Consider the following 18,208-nt stretch of genomic DNA (forward strand, 5'->3'; position numbering starts at 1 on the left):
TACTTTTAAAGAATATTCATTCCATAACTTGACTGCTGACCTTTAAAATTTTGCATATTCCCACCTGAGTTCTTTTATTAACAGAACTGTCTTTTCTTAGCCTTTAAGTAAACTCAAGTCTTTGTAGAAAATTTTGAGCATTTCATTTGATTTTATATAACTATGGTTTAAAACAATAAAATTAAGAGAATGTGGTTTTGGCCCTGAATTTGTTACTCATTTACATTGTGATAATCATACTATCTTTGCCTATAGATTTATGTCCCAGTGAATGACCCGAACCTTTCCTTTAGCTAAAACATGCACACTGTATATAAGCTGTATATTAAAAAGATGTAATTAAAAATTTTTATTTGAGTACCTTAAAATATCAACAGGATAGGACACCTTGTTGTTGCTGAAAACTACAGTGAAGAAACAAGAAGAGTCTCTGTGGTGGTTTGAATGTACTTGGCTCAGGAAGGGGGACTCTTAAGAGGTATGGCCTTGTTTAAGTCAGTGTGACCTTGTTGAAGGAAGTGTGCCACTTTGGAGATGGGCAATGAGACCCTCATTCTAGCTGTCTGGAAGCCAGTCTTCTCTTAGCCACCTTCATATGAAGATGTGGAACTCTCAGTTCTTCCTGCACCATGCCATGTTCCTGCTTTGATGATAATGGATTGACCCTCTGAACCTGTAAACCAGCCCCAATTAAATGTTATCCTTATAAAAGTTGCCTTGGTCATGGATTCTGTCCATAGCAGTAAAACTCTAAATAAGACAGTTCCCAAACTGCCTTCTTGTATATTGGGTGACAGTGGTCTTTCTGGTAGCATTATACTATAAATTTCTCTGTCTTTGGTACTCAAAGTGTGACATTGTGATGCTTGATTTAATGGGGCATGATTTTCTATACAGTGGGAGTTGGCTTCTGTTTTCATCTTCCTCTACCTACTCTGAGAGAACTTGTTCAGGAACTTTGTCTCCCTTCCTGTCTTCCTGTCTCATTTGTTTATCTCAGAAGCCCAATTGGCATATTGACATTATTTTAACTCTACATGCCACTCTACATGCAGCTATTCATTTGACATGAGCATCTATCTCCTTATGAGGCACTCTTGTTGATTTTTCCTAAGCTTCCTCTCTTAGGCTAACAATTTGGTACCCATGTTGACTCAACAGGGAGCCATTCCTGATATGCAGCCATTTCCTCTTGCCTCCTGAGTCACACAATGCATCAATACATTGATTCTGTGTGGTGGTAACGATCCCTCCTTTCTGAAACAAACTAAATTTGCTTGCAAATAAACATAACAATATTGTTTTCTCCATGTGAAGGGTGTTACATTTATGACTGTATTTGTCATAGAGAGTTGAGAGTTAAGATACCAAGAGGCTGAACAATGAAAGGTAGGAATGGCTTGTTCTTGCAAATGGAAAGAAATCTAGCCTCATTTAGCTAAAAGGACAAGGCCTTTCTAATCACACAGTTGACATCATGACCAGGCCAGGGGGAAAATGTACCTGCTCTTTTATAATTGTCTCCACTCACAGAAGTGGATTTCTCATTGTCTGTGCAGCTACAGGAAATATTGTTAATAAAAGCACATGCCAGTCTGACTGAAGCTGTTCTATAAAGCTCGGCTGGACCACTCTGTGAAACTGTTATTTCCTATTCTGAAAACTAAATCTCGAATCACGGTTAAAAGGTAATCAGTCTTTGACAGAGTGGTCTTGAGGAGAGGAACAGTAATTGAGAGTTGATTGGTGTCACAGGCTTTTCAGGGAACAATTTCAAAGTGGAACAGTGGAAGAGAAGCAAACACACCCAAATGGACCTTTCCTGGAATTTTTTTTTAGGACACCAGGCTACATTGATAAATATATTGAATTTTTAAAAATGTGTCTTTCCTGAACAATACAGACAAAATACTATGTTTTTAGACTTCACTGCTTTGACCCACTGTGACAAATCTTATGAGACAGTCTACAGGTCTTATGGCCATCTTTTGTAGCTGAGGGATCTTACCAAAACCTTCAAGATCCACTGTCAGTGGTAGGGCTGGCTTAGCTTTCCTGTCTCTGGCCTGCAGAACTAAGATACAGGTTGGAAAAGGTGTTGTGTGAGCATCATTTTCAGTGAACTCTCTCTTCTGTTCTTTGCATAGATGTTGTGCTTGCTTCTACCATTGGTAACAATATTATCTTCCTCTTTGTATAACTAGAAAGAAAAAATTCTAAAAAATAGTACATTTATGTACTATATGTGTGTATTCTAAAATATGTATGTTGCTCACTTACACACACACACACACACACACACACACACACACACACACACACACACGTACTCACACAACTCAAAGGGAATTAATATGGCTTCACAGAATATATAAACTTTATGAGTTTAATTTACAAATTTTATGATTCAAAATGAAATTATTTTGTTTAGAAAAAGTACAGTAGGCTTAGAAACGATAGCATGTTTAGATACAAGTATTTTCTTTTCACGCACTATAAATTGTGAGACATTGTTAGAAAGAAGGCGTTTTATACTTCCTAGCAGATTTATAGCTGTGCAGGCTAAAGAGGTCAACCAGGACTCTGCCACGAGTGGAGGCAGATGCTTCTCTTGCTGCTCTGTTTTTCTCTGAGCATAGTGAGAAGTCTGCAAAGTCCTCACTTCACTGAAGAGAATTTGAAGGGCAGAATTTGAGTCAAGTAATCAAGGGAATTACAATTTCATTGGAATTTTCCAGCAATGTATTATTTTTGTGACAATTTATTTGGCAGTATTATTACCCGTGTACTTGTCCTATCTGAAGATCTGAAATATTCTGCACAGCCAAGGCTATGCTCTGAACATATGTAGAACTATTCTCAAGAGATGCTTAGTGTTTGTCTAGTATAGAATAGGAGAAGGAACTTTGATAATGTAAAAAAATATCTCACCGAAAACATTTTATGGACAAAATTCACATGATTTTGGTGCAAAGCTAAACATTCCCCAGGCATCCTTCTCTTCCGCACACTCACCATACTTGGTTGGTTTAAATACAAAGAGACAGCAAACCAAACCAAAAAGAAGGACAACAGTCACTCCTGCTGTTAGATAGGTCACGGAGAGGACTCTGATTTTCTGTTTCTTTCTAAGACTAATTTTGAAGCCTTTTAAAGCTTTAGAGCAGATAACTGATATGGGTTCTGTTGAAAGAATTGCCCTGATTCTAAGAAATCTCTAAACCATTAACATTAGCAATGTCCAGGGCCATGGGGCTTTGTCCCTACAGCCTTTTCTGCTGTTATATGCCAATCAGAACCTTTTGATTCTGAAACTTACTTGATAATATTTAGACTCCTTTAAAGCAAATACAACTTATTTCTCTAATATTTCATTACTTTGGGAAGAGACAGAAATTAATAAGGATTAAATAAAATAGCTTTGACTAAGCAGAACTTATAAATTCTAAACATGTATTGTCTGATCACACTAAAAAGAGAATCTCCACTGTGATCATTAAATTTTTATATCTTTTAAAGAAAATATTCAGGGCTAAATTTTTTAAAGGGATTTATTTTCAAGTAGAGTGCTACTATCTGAAAATCTATTTTAGTGCCTTGTATTTACCAGTAAATTCTTATTCTTAAAGGTCTGGGTAGTTGAGAATAAGGCAATGATTATGACTCCCATAGGGATTGGAATTTATATTGGGCATCTAACTTCCTGATACTCAATAATAAAAGGCTTCTGAATAAGAGTTAGAGAGATAATTCAGTGGTATAGGGAGCTTGCTGCTCTTCCTGAGGATCTAAATTCAGGATCCAGCAGGTGATTTACAACTACCTGCAACTCCAGCTCCAGGAGATTCATTGCCTCTTTCTCGCTTCTTCAGTTGCAGTTGCAGGTCCAGGTGGAGGTCCAGGTGCAGGTCCATGTGCAGGTCCAGGTGGAGGTCCAGGTGCAGGTCCAGGTGCAGGTTCAGGTGGAGGTCCAGGTGCAGGTCCAGGTGGAGGTCCATGTGCAGGTCCAGGTGCAGGTTCAGGTGGAGGTCCAGGTGCAGGTCCAGGTGGAGGTCCATGTGCTGGTCCAGGTGCAGGTCCAGGTGTAAATGCAGTTGTAGTTGTAGTTAAAAGTGCAGGTGCAGATGCAAGTGCATCACACACACACACACACACAATAAAAATTATATAAAAAAGAAAGGAAGACTACAAAGTAAATCAGAAAATGGCACTAGATATTTAACCTCAACCCCTGAATATGATTGTTAGGAAATTTATCACTCTTTCACCTAAATCACACTCTGACTTCTTGAAGAAAGGCGACCAGTAAACAAGGTCAAAGGGCGATTGAGTAGCAAACATATGCTGTATGACAGAAATAGTACAACCCTTCAGCTTCCATGAAGAGTGGTTTCAGGGTTCCCTGCACATACCAAAATCTGTACATGCTCAGCCCTCTACCCACAATAGTGTAGAATTTATTTAGAAGTCACACACATCCACCTATGTACTTTAAAACACCTCTAGACTGCTTATATTACTGAAAACAATGAAAATATTATATGGAAAGTTACAATACTGTATGGCTATGGGAATAATGAAATTAAAATACCCTATATATTAAGTAAAATCTTTTATTAAAAAGTTCACTCTGATCAGTTAAATCCATGGACAGACCCCTGGAGGTAGAGGGTTTACTGCCCCAGAGAGATGTATGGAACTATGGTCCTTGCAGATGTTGCTCACATTTCAAGAGTAAAGGACTGTTTCTTAACCGGAGAGGAGGATTGGCCAATGGACCCCCAGAATTCTGAAGATTAACATTTGTGGAGTCTAGGGTCTATCCTCTGTGCAGGTTAGGCTAACACTAAGTGTCTTACTTAGGCTACAATGCTGAACACTAATTATTTGCCTTTTCTATTCTGGATATTATGTCTTTATCAGGATATAAGCTACCTTATTAGCCTTATCTGTCATATCTATCTATGCATCCATCCTTCTATCATCTATGTATCTATCTATCATTTCAATCAATTAATAAACTATTTAACTGTGAATCATCTATTGCCTACCTACCCATAAGTTAACATTCTATTATTTCCCCTTTATAAATGCTTGCTAGAGTGTTTTGGGAAAGATGATTTTGATACATTTGAGTCTCCCCCCCCTCCCCTTCCCTATTTACCTCTCCCTTTCTCTCTTTATGAAGAATCACAATTTTTATTTAGTCATGGTAATTATTAATTTTAGGTAAAATATAGTCTCTATTCCCCTCAATTTTCTGATTAAGTATAGAAGGATAAAAGTATGTTTTAGAGTTGCTGTGAGAATTAAGCAATTTCATTTAGGAAAAGTGCTTAGAATAACATGAGGAATATAATAAATTCCTACCAGTCATGAGACCAGGCAAACTTATTTTAAATACTTATGTTAAAATAGACAATGGATGACAGTGCACTGAAAATCTTCTACACAGCAAACAAAGCCACCAAGTGAAAGGGCACCCTATAGAATGGAAGAAACTATTTACAAACTCTACATCCAAAAGGCACTGTTCTCCATTTTCAACAGAAAGGAACTCTTAACGAGTCAGTAGCAGCAGCAATTAAAATGAAGATTAGACTGTGTGAAGGCAAGATTTGGAGACAAAAAAAAAAAAAGGAACAGCAGGTATCCTATGATCTCATGTGTAACCAGAACCTAAAAACCATCTCTTACCGTTTGGTGGTGAAGGGGTTGCTCTTAGAGTCTGAGGACAATGAGAAGGATTAGGAAGGTTAGCAATAGTTAACAAAGGTGCAGCTATGCAAAAACAAGTAATTCTGGTGCGTTTTTGCACAATAATATACTTAGGATGAAGCAATGAACTAACTGTACATTGTTGGGGCTAAAAAGGAAGAATTTTAGAAGGTTTTTTCATAGGGAAATGAGAAATATTTGAAGTTAAAGGTGTGTAATCTAATTTAAATATATACAATGTGTACATGTATCAATGTGACATATGTAACTTTGATGGTTTTATGTACTAGTTAAAGATAAAGACTAAAATGTATTAATATTCTTATATGTTAATAAGCATATCCTTTAATTTTTTTATAAATTTTGGTTTTATATTCATAAAACTGTGTGCTGTGTTTTCTGGTTGCTTCATAGAGCCTTCACAGCAGTTGATAATGTTGTTTATATTCCATTACACTGAATATTCCCTGAAGCTTCTTGAAGCAATGACAGATGGCCAAGCTTTTGAAGGAATGGTGATCCTATTTACTTCTCAAATATGTAGGCTGCAAAGCACACACTAAAGGATATTTCAGCCTGTTGTTACAAAAAAAAAACAAAAAAAAAATAACATTACACTTTCTTTCTTTTTTTTTTAAATTGGGTATTTATTTCATTTACATTTCCAATGCTATCCCCAAAATCCCCCACACGCTCCCAACATTACACTTTCAATGTTGTGCACAGAAGTGTACTTTAAAGATGGACATCACAGGTTACAAATAAAAAAAGTGAAGTGTCTAATGGGCTACTTACAGCTGTCAAAGTTGTTGATATTATTGTGGAATATTTACATTTTATTGTCAAAGCTGTTTAAGAGACCCCACCCTCACCAAGGGCATTTGGGTATTAGAGGATAGGACTCCTTCAGTGCCTTCAATACTACATCAAGCCTGTTGATGGAACTATAGATTTCCATGAATGAGCTTAGTATATAATTACAAAAGACTGTTAAGAATATGTAGTAATACATTATTTATGAGAAACAGTCATTAATCCTCTCCTATAAAAATAACTCATTAAAGGTATTTTTATGTTTATTCTATTCTGGTTTTGTTAGTGTTTTTAAGGCACTGATATTTGAATAAGTAAGAGAAGAGTGGCCAACCCTTCAGTTGATTATTTGTAACTTAGCAGAGACATTGTAATGATTTGGTGCCTGAATTCCTTTCATGTGATAAATATCAGACCAAGTCATGTCTGAAACTAAGCCAGTATGGGATTGCTTATCTGTAATCCTAGAATTCACCAATCTGAGGTTGGAGAATTTTGAGTTTGGTGATAGCCTGTGCTAACTAGTAAGTTTGCAAGTTTAGAGCTATCACAGGGCCTCAGTTAAGTCTTGACTCAAAAAGCAAATAAGAAATCAGGGGTAGGGAGTGCAAGGGAGGGGGAAGCAGATGGGGAGAGAATGTGAGAGAGACCATAAAAAGTTTTCCTTTAGGTGTACAGATGTATAGATCATGAGAAATAATTTCTTCTTTGATAACCAAACTTTAATCTAATTGTTTGTAAAGTTTCACACACTGAGAGGCTAGCAGAGGATGTCAAATGCTACCCCCTCCTCCAGTCATCTGCAAGAGCAGCCAGTGCTCTTAACTGCTGAACCATCTCTAGTCTCCAGGAAATATTCTTTTATAACAATTCCTTATGAAATTCTTTCTTTTTGAGAAGGAAAGCTATACAGAGTAGTATCTTTAAGGGCACTAAGTTTGAAAAGTGGCCAATTCTAAATGCCTGTCATCAATGGAGCAGCTAGAGGCCAGAGAGGTTGCAAGATTGGTCCTCCCTCAAACAGCTCCACATGATTTAGCTTCCATTTGAAAGGCTCACCCTTTTTATAGAAAGGTGAATTACAGGCATTTATTCAGACCATTACTACACCTTACTATACTGCATTAGAAAACACCATTTTTCATATGAGTCCTTCAATGCAGGTGTTTTATTCCTAAAAGTATGGCATATATTTTTCTCTGATTTAAATTTTATTTGCTAAGTAAATGAGCAAAGCAAAATGAATGAAGAGGTGATTGATGATTGACTCCATGCAACCAGAAGCCCCAAAGAGTATGCTAATCTCATTATCCCAATAGTGATTTGAACAAGCTGCCTATGTATCTCCATTCGGAGAGGCAATGCAAGCTTTAAAAACAGTTCAAAACTGTTAAATCATCAAGAGCTCTGAGGTAGGAATGATGCCACAGGGAATGTGTCTGAAGTAAACCTCTACTTAAAGGTGCAGTTTATCATTCTTTAATGCAGAGAGAAAAATCAGTGTGAGGGAAGGGCTTTCAATTCCTTCTAACAGATGATAAAGTTGTGAGGAAGAGCGATTGAGCACTTAGAGGAATTTGCCGACCCCTGAAAGTGCTCAGTAACTATCATTCTGACTATTGACTGATCACACAGAGGATGGCTGTATTTTGACTTTCTGTAGAAATTTTGTCTCGTACAGCCATGTCTGTTTCTCAGGGGAGAGGGGATTTTGTCAGTATTCTGTGTGTAACTCCTGCAGATGTATAACAGGAAGTGGCTCCTAAGTTAGATAAATCTACTTCTGTGCAAGATAATAAAACTGACTCCATAAATAGAAAGTTGGGTTCAAGTAAGTGAATAGGTGTTATCTCTTTTCTCTTCTCTTCTCTTCTCTTCTCTTCTCTTCTCTTCTCTTCTCTTCTCTTCTCTTCTCTTCTCTTCTCTTCTCTTCTCTTCTCTCCTCTCCTCTCCTCTCCTCTCCTCTCCTCTCCTCTCCTCTCCTCTCCTAATCCCTCTTTCCCTCCCTCCCTCCCTCCTCCCTCCCTCTCTTTCTCTCTTCCTTCCTTCCTTCTTCCTTCCTTCCTTTCTTCCTTCCTTCCTTCCTTCCTTCCTTCCTTCCTTCCTTCTTTCTTTCCTTATTATATCCACATGTTTATTTCAGCATTTCCTGTGGATCCCTTTTAACAATAGTTTTAGACCTAATTATCACACCTTATACACACATGCATTGTTCTGAGTCAGGGGCATGAAGTTGTCTCAAGGGAGACATGTACATTACTCTGTGTCAAGGGCATGGAGTGGTTATGAGGAGAAACAAGGAACAGAGTTTGAGATCAAAACTATGTGTTCAGCTTAGCTTGTAAAAGGTGATTATATAGAGTATAGTAAGGTTTATTACATCACCATTCTTAAAGTAAGTTACATTTAAACAAACTGAGAACAGAGTATATAGTTTTAAATGATCTCAAAGCAGATGATTATCTTGGATACAAGGTTGGGTGATCACTCTATTTGTAAAGGCAAGGAAGGGGCATTCTGGGAAAATCATTCAAATAACACCTAAGTCATGAAATGGCCAATAATCTTTTGACAATATCAAAAGAACTAATTATGGGTAATAATTAGAAAGTCATGGATAATAATTGGGACAGTGTGTGTCGATTTTATATCTTATTTATCTGAGAAGCTGAAAGGTTAACACATTGCTAATGGGCAGATTCTTACTAATACAAGCAGGGAACATCAGCTTAAGCAGCCAGACATCATGATCTATAGCAGCCAACAAGGGCAAGGACTTTGCGACTTCCTTTCAAAGAAATTTCATGAAGGTCTGGACAGAATGAAGCTTTTACTCCTTCTGACATCATGCCATATCCATGCTCCCTGGGGGATATTACACTTAGTGCCATTAGTTTTCTACATTTACACAGGTACTGGAGAGTCTTGTCTGAGACACCACCACATCTACTCAGGTCTAGCCATTGGACTTCAGGATGCAATACCTAACCTATATTGGAATCTGTTCTTTGCCCCTATGTGCAGTCTATCTTTGATGTTGGGAGGCAAGTATTTAATGCTTGACCCATATTGGAAAATGTTGATGATTAGGTGTCTAAGACAGTTTTGGAGTTGACTAACTTGGTCATGATGTAGGTACCATGGCTGTTCTCCATAGGGTATTATTTCTTTATCCTCCCACCCCTTTCACTTCTTCCATTTGAAAGTAAAGATTTTTCCATCTGAATGGCTTTTAGGACTAGACTTTAATAAACACTTCAAAGTAGTCTGGTCGGATGAAATACTGTCATACTTCACTTTCTAAAAATAAGATGCAAAACTACACACAAAGAAAATGAAGCGTTATGCACTGTTGACTTCCTTTTAATGAAAGAAATGGTTTATAGATGACAAAGGGGATTACTGTCATACATGTCTTCAGTATTCTGGCTGCTCTAAGGGACTAGTAAATTAAAAAAAAAAGTTAAATGTGTGAGAAACATTCCAAGTTCAGCTGGTAACTAGATTCCTTGGAAAGCATCTCTAATGCCATTTAATAGAAGTAAGTAAACAGTTACCAACTGGCCAAAGTCAATAAAAAAAAAAAAAACCAAATATATACTCGTTATAGGCAATCAACTCCTTGGTTGATGACAAGTCCCTGGGAGGTCTGGGGCATCTGGTTGGCTGATATTGTTGTTCTTCCTATGGAGTTGCAACACCCCCCCCCCACCTTAGTTCCTTCAGTCCTTTCTCTAGCTCCTCCATTGGGGACCCTGCATTCAGTCCAATGGTTGGCTGAGAGCATCCACCTCTGTATTTGTAAGGCTCTAGCAGGGCCTCTCAGGAGACAGTCACATCAAGCTCCTTTCAGCGTGCACTTCTTGGCATCCACAATAGTGTCTGGGTTTGGTAACTGTATATGGGATGAAGCCCCAGGTGGGACAGTCTCTGGGTGGCCTTTCCTTCAGCCTCTGCTCTACACTTTCTTAGTAATAGTGAGCAGATCCGCATTGCTATGATCTTAGTTCCACCACGACCCATTTCTGGTGGGAAATTTCCTGTGGTAGGAAAACTAGTCATTCTTTTAGAGAAAGCTATAAAATCCCAGCTGCCATGGTCATTTCATATGTACCTTAAAGTGAAAATGCACTCTTTGATAAATCATCCCCTTCAGAAAACCCAAGTGATGTTTGCAATAAGACAAATACCCACTCATCTTATTGAGCAAACTAGTCTCAATTTATTAAGGGAGCATCATGCATACTGAAGGAGTCAGAGCTCATAGGGCAATGGTGATGAGCCCCCATCTCACTTGATACACACAGTTATTGCTTTCCAGTTTCTGTTCATATGTGTTCCTGTGTGTGTTCACCTGTGTTCATGTGTGTGAGTGTGTTTGTGAGTACACACTTGTGTGGAGACCAATGCTTGACATTGGATGCTTTCTACTAACCCCCCCCCCCCCGCCCCCGCCACACTATTCTTTGAGGAAGATCTCTTGGAGATCCTGAACTCACTAATCCTTGGCTAGACTAATTGGTCAACAAGCTCTGGGAACCTAGCTCTCTTTCCTGTCCTGAGTGCCCTGTATTTTTAAATGGATGAGAAGGACCCAAATACAATTTAGGTCCTTTACTGACAAAGACATCTCCCCAGCCCCTAAAGTATTTGGTCATGGTCCAAAAGAATGATCGAATTAGCATACTATTTTTATAATAGCAACATTGTTTCAACTTTAAGTGTAACTATTTGAATAAAAATTTAATATTTCTTAGCTTATTCTTTCATGTGACAATTTTTTGTTTCTTTTGATATTTTGAGAACTAAAAGTTTGAGTTGAAAATATGCTTTATTGTTCATGTCTCAGGTATTATTATGAAGAATGTTTCCTAGATCAAAGGTGCTATAATTTCAGTTGAATCAATCAACCCTTTCACAGGTAGGCATTACAAAGTATAAAGTAACTGAAAATAAAAGGAGGAAGAGGGCAAATAAGCTAATTGCAGAGATAAAACAATAACTGAAATTATTTGCTATTAACAAAAGGCAAGAAATAAGGTACAAAACAAACAGAACAATTTTTAAAATGTTGTATATTTAAACTCCATCACTTCAGTTAATATTAATGCATATGGGTAGGTACTTCATCTAAAGCCCAAGACAGACTGAGTAAAAAATAACATTTCATGGACATTTCCTACAGAAAATACATGGGAAATATAAAGGTATAGTTTCAAATTCAAATAATGGTAATGGGGAGTGGGGGGGGGGAGTAAATGCTGTTAAAATACTATCAAATACTCTTCAAAAGAAAGCTTAGAAGCCGTTCATGACAAGGAAGATTCCACGGAAATGAATATAGCTGCACATAGAAAAAGAAATCTTATATTGAGGAAATGCTCATTCTTTGGGCTGATACCGTGGTTTTAATGCATATACACCTAATAGTTTGAAACACAAAAATAAAAACCTGTTAGAGAAAAATGGGTAAATTCACAGTTATAGCTGGAAATTGGAACATGCCTGTAATTGGTGGAATAAAAAAAAGAAGAGTGTGATGGTTTGAATTAAAATGCCCCCATGATGACTTGAATAAAAATGCCCCCATAGGTTCTCTCTCTCTCTCTCCCTCTCTGTCTCTCTCTCTCTCCCTCCCTGTCTCTCTCTCTTCGTCTGCCTGTAGATTATTATGCAATCCCCAGCTACTGCTCCAGCACTATGAATGTTCCCAAGCTCTTATCATAACAATCAACTAAACCTTAAACTGAAGTAAACCCCCAATTAAATGCCTTCTTTGTAAGAGCTGTCTTAGAAATGGTGTCTCTTCACAGCAAATGAGCTGTTACACACACACACACACACACACACACACACACACACACATACATACATACATACAGAGATACAGAGAGAGAGAGGGGGGGAAGAAATAGCTTATTTAGGAAAAAAATTAAAAGTTGCATTGATTTTACTGGAACCCCCATTCAAAACCATGCTTTTTTGTGATTCTTTGAATATTCATTGAGAATTCTAACTTATATCTACATTAATTATCTATTTTTATGAAAATTATTCCAATAGATGGAAAGAAATATGTTCATTATTCCACATTTCCTGTGAGTTGGGAATCAGCAAGCTTGCGTGAATGGCGTGACTAAGGATCTTACGATACTACAATAAGGGTTACAGCTAAGATTCCCCTCATCGGAATCTGTGTTTCTAAGGTCATAGTGTGCCAAGCCAGGACATTGGTGCTGAAACTCATGGCCACATCCACAGGCCTCTCACAGAACTGACAACCTGTTAGCAACTGTAAAGGAGATGAAGTCTATAACCCAATTTCAGCAAACCTCTCAAGTCTGCTTAATGCCTCTATTAGACTCTAGTTCCTGATATCAACCTGCTGTCAAAGTCAGGAGAGTGAGTACATGTAGCAGTGATGGCTGGGGTTATCATGTACTAGGCTAAAACATTAAAGACTGTTTACAGATATAGACGATAAATGGATAAACCACAGATGGTAACTTCTTTTAATACAATAGGACTAACTAGAAATCAATAATTTATTGATTCAAAAACATTTTGAAAATTGCCTGACTATTTGGCTCACAAGGCCAAATTCTAAACAATTCATGTATAAAAGACAGAAATTATAAAGGAAATCAAAAAATAATTTGAATTTTTAAAAAACAAAAATCATTATAATTTTATAGTACAGCTAGTATGATGTTTTATATACATTGATAATTTTAATTTCTCTTGACAAGTCTGTCTTCTGCCTTAAAAGTGCTGAAGACTAGAAAAGAGTAAATAAAAGGAATTAATCAATAATGAGAGCAGCTGAAATTAAAACGGAATATAAAACAAAATTGTAGCCAAGTTTTGAAAAAAACAAAAGAATACAAAAAAAAAAAACCTTAAAAGGCTAAATTAATAGAAAAAGATACAGGATTGTGAACCAGAAGAACTCAGTGTTGTTATCTGTTATTTGTCTCCCATCTTTATGTATTTATTATGATTCAGTAAAAATTATGATTATATATTTATTATGATTCAGTTGATTTTCTGATACTAGTAATTGACAAATTCATATTAAATGCAAATGGTAATATTAAGAAAACCTTAAATAGTAAAAGCAATTCTGTAAACGGAAGCAATGTATAGACAAAATATCATTACCAATAAACATATAGTGATCAAACAGTGTGGCACGGCATAAGAAGTGGAGTAAGGAAGTGTCAGGAGACACTGAAACAAGTCCACTTGTACATGCCAACAGGCTTTCAACAGAGTCTCCATTTGATTCAATGGGCAAGTGCATCCTCTTTCTTAAACAACAGTTGTTTGGGGCTGTAGAAACAGTTCAGGATGCTTACTGCCCTTACGGAGGCCCCAAAGTTTGTTCCCAGCACCTACACTGGGCAACTCATGAGCACCTGAAACTTCAGTTCCAGGGAATACCATCTGCTGACCTCCAGGCACTGGACATGTAGCACACACCCTCCCTCTCCCCTCCCCCCATACGCAAATAAAAATAAATGAAAATAAAAAGATAGTCTTTGTTTATAAATCAGATTCTATGGGAAACAGCTCACCCATAGATTGAAAAATACTAGTTTACCTGGACTTGATCTAAATGAAGAGATTACGATCTCAGGCATGATCTGCATAGAGATGGGGTATTGAGAGTTTAGGGAGATTGGTGAGCATATTTCCAATGTGGGAGGAACAGAGATCATCTCTGGCTAAAGGATAACCTGTGGTTTCTAGTCTCCAAAAACTGGACCCCATCACTGCCTGATTTCTCGGCTCTGTATAGTTGTCTCCTACTGTGATTTGGGAGTGAAATGTCCCCCCTAGGCACATATATATCAACACTTGGCTCCCAGATTCTGGTGCCATTTAGGACAGTTGTAGACCTTGTTGGAGAAAGAGGGGTTCTAAGGGAGAGCTTTGAGGTTTTATAGCTGGGTCCTACTTCCTGTGGTCCACTCTCTGCTTTCTAACGGTGTATACAATGTAACCAGTCAGTCTCCTGCTCCTGCCAGGGCACTTTCCCTGCTATTATGAAATGTATCCCCATGAACTCTAAACCAGAATAAACTACCCCTTCCTTTTATTGGCTCTTGCCATTTTGTCATACAATGAGAAAAAAATGACTAATGCATTTTTTAAAATTGGGTTTGCACTTTTCATGTGATTTTTCAGGCAACCGAGCTAGGGTGAAAGCATCTTTCCTCCGGTACTCCTAATAAGCCATAAAAGTTGGGTAGTTTCTCCTTTGTTCTTCACTTTCCCCATCTGCCATGTAAAAGAGTGAGCTATTTGAGGGTCAACTGTCAGAGCACCCTATCAGTGCTTAGCTCTTTTCACCACATTGTCCGGCAGAGAATGAAACAGCATGGATGAAATGTCCAAGTAAGGTTTCCAGGAACTGGGCGTGGTTCCTTCAAAGTTGTCCAAAACTGTGTTCACAGCCACTGACTAGATCTTGGGAAGATTTGTTACACTGCAACAGATAACTGAGCTATTTAAGTCACCGACTGTGTAAGAACGCAGAATGATGTAGATTTTAAATGAATAAATGTGATAATTATGTCTCACTCTAAACTTTGGTCCTCCTTAAATATTTTTGTATATCAAATAATGATATGGCAACTAGATTTAAAGTCACACAGAGTCATTGCTGTATTAATTATGCTTTAGGTTTCCTAGCTTCTCTAATAATGTGGTTTTTCATAAAGTGATACTTTAAGCCATTTATAGATCTTGGCAGGCAAAGAGATAGCAGATGTCATGCCTGTGATGAAAATACCCATAATATGCCTGTTGTCATAAGAGGATATTTAAAAAATCTTAAAGCGGAAGTTTAGAATTGTAGAAGCTTATCAGGCATAGAAATACAGATATTTTTAAACAAATATTTTTTAAAGATCTCTGAATAGTTTTAACAGTGCTCAGATTTTAATGGCAAAAATTAGATGATGAGGTTCAACATGCTCTAAAAACATAAATCTTTCTTTTGGAAGAGACAAGGTTTGAATTTGGCAGTAATGGTTTATCAGGAATATGTCTGGTGATCAGAAACCTAAGACATGCCTCTAAAAGCTGTGTCAGCCAGTCTTAGTACCAGTCTTGATGCCATCACATTGGCTTCTGTGTGTGAAACTGTTATGAAAAAAACCTACATTCTTTGTCTTATTCCCCAAGGAAGTATAGTCCAGGCTCAAGTTCTTATTCTCTTACTTCAAAATTTTCAAATTATCCCTAGCTTTTTAGTTATATTTTAGCCATTTGAATCATGCAAAAAGTTAATCAGGGGCTTTAAATACTTAGTTGGTGTTAACATATCTTTATATACAAACTGACATTAAATTATGGAACTTACCCAGCTCTATCACACTGATTTAACTTAATTTCATTTTTTCTAAGTATAGCTTGGCTGGTGAAGCCAGGGAGGGGCTAACAGGCTTAGAGTGTGTGTACAGTATTTCTAGAATGAACTGTGCACCCCCAGCTCTTAGTGACCCATATAAATGAAGGGATCAGATCTCTACTATTCAGGAGACCTTCTTACAGTTTCAGAATTCCTTGAGAGTGGGAACATTTTAATAATTTGGACTTGAGAGATAGAATGGCTGTTTGCAAGGAAGAGCCATGTGAATGAAAGTCTGTTAGCAAGAATGCTGGGTACAGAGTAGAGAAGCTTCAAAATGACATCCCAAGTACACGTGAGTGAATCTGGCTGTACACAAACTAAGTGCTAGAGCCAAGGATTTCCAGAGGCTGACATCAGGAGCTTCATCACTAAGCAGTAAAACAAAAGAAAAAAAAAAAAGGATGTGTCCTGAGCTGTAAGAACATTTCCTCAAAGAGCCTCAGTATACAGATGAAAGTCATCTTTGTGAAATGGGTCCATGAGTGTATTCATTTCCCCCTTGTATGTTGGGAAGAAAACCTCAAGCAATAGAAAACTTCCAGAAGTGTGAATAATCACTAACTATGTGAAACACTGCTTAATCTAATGGAAATTCAAGTCTATGCAAAAATTAAAATGAGAAATTTGAATTCACTGGATACACAATGAAAATAAAGGTGAGGCTAAGCCCCAAGAGAGTAAGGACACATATTCTCGAACACCCTAAAGGTGTGCATTTGGGCCTGGCAATCCTACTGAACAATTATTTGTATTAGAGAAAGCATTATATACACATTCATAAAAGATCATTTTTGGATAACTTCAAATTCTGAACATGCGCAACCAGTCCAGATGTCTATTGATGGATGAAAAATTAGATAAATCAAAGGATGGTTCCAAATATTTAAATACTAATGCAGGTGGGGGTGTATTTTAAAATAGTAAATATTAAAATAAGATAACTTATTAAGTGAAAAAAGCAAATTGTAAAGCAAAATATACATTGTTTTTCCATTTGTTAAGAAAAATCACAGTCAAAATTATACATTTCAGTTTGATCATATACATCTGTACATGATATCACATGCATGTGTGTACACACACACACACACTGAGTTATTTGCAGTAACCCTGTGGAAGGAGGAGAGAGAATAGAGGTAAAGGCTGTGAATACATGGATTCTTATTTATTTATTTATTTATTTATTTATTTATTTATTTATTTATTATAAGTACACTGTAGCAGTCATCAGATACTCCAGAAGAGGGCATCAGATTTCATTACAGATGGTTGTAAGCCATCCACCATGTGGTTGCTGGGATTTGAACTCAGGACCTTTGGAAGAACAGTCGGCACTCTTAACAGCTGAGCCATCTTACCAGCCCAAATTCTTTTAATTGCAAAAAAAAAAGCAAAAAAAGAATGGAAAAAAAATCCATAGTGTGACTTTAAAGAAGTTTGTTTTTGTCTCAGGTGATGCTTAAGAATATTGGAAACAATTAGTTTCAGAGTTTCAGCATCTTATGTGAGGCTAGTGACTGCTATGAAATTTAAAGGTATTTTCTAATGTTCTTCATTTAATGGAGCAGAGAAAAACCTTCTTGCAGCTGTGCAATAAGCATGACCACAGTAGAGGGTAATGTCTGAGTAGATGGCCTGTAGGCTGGTGATGGCCTGTAGGCTGGTGATGGCCTGTAGGCTGGTGATGGCCTGTAGGCTGGTGATGGCCTGTAGGCTGGTGATGGCCTGTAGGCTGGTGATGGCCTGTAGGCTGGTGATGGCCTGTAGGCTGGTGATGGCCTGTAGGCTGGTGATGGCCTGTAGGCTGGTGATGGCCTGTAGGCTGGTGAGCATGTTGGGCACCACTGTGCCTCTCCTTCACTTGTGCAGCTCGATATTCTCTATGATGTTTGTCAGGGAATACAAAGAAGGCATTAAAGTATAGCATTTCAGACATAACTGAACAAAGGACAGACCCTTGTTTTGGCATTAATTTTTGTTTATTCATAATAAATACAACTATGAGAGTTTAAAACAACCTCCTTCTCTGTTTAATGTACAGAAAGCAAAGGGCCACTAGCTCAAACCATTTGGCCAATTCTGTGGGATCCTTAAAAATACATGTTCTATTTACATATATTTTACATGTTTTGTTCCTTACTAAAATCTTCATTTGATGTATTACCTTAAAAAATAAAATAGCTACCAAAAGTAGTAGTATAATTTTTACTTTCTGGTTGAGGTAGAGCTCAACCAGAAGTTAGAAAGCAACTTGGC

At 37.4% G+C, this 18,208-nt stretch overlaps 1 protein-coding gene across 4 annotated transcripts in view; it reads left to right on the forward strand.

Moving 5' to 3' along the window:
• Positions 1-18,208, forward strand: part of Themis (thymocyte selection associated) — a 215,461-nt gene that overhangs the window by 128,746 nt on the left and 68,507 nt on the right. Inside the window, exon 5 of one of the 4 annotated variants that reach the window (NM_001374699.1) lies at positions 378-711. The exons of the other annotated variants lie outside the window; for them this stretch is intronic. Coding sequence (NP_001361628.1) covers positions 378-401 — 24 coding nt within the window. The 3' untranslated portion in view covers positions 402-711. Of the gene's footprint in view, positions 1-377; positions 712-18,208 lie in introns of those variants that run through there. 4 annotated transcript variants of the gene reach the window in all.

Source organism: Mus musculus, chromosome 10 (genome assembly GCF_000001635.26).
Source record: "Mus musculus strain C57BL/6J chromosome 10, GRCm38.p6 C57BL/6J".
Taxonomy (NCBI): Eukaryota; Metazoa; Chordata; class Mammalia; order Rodentia; family Muridae; genus Mus; species Mus musculus.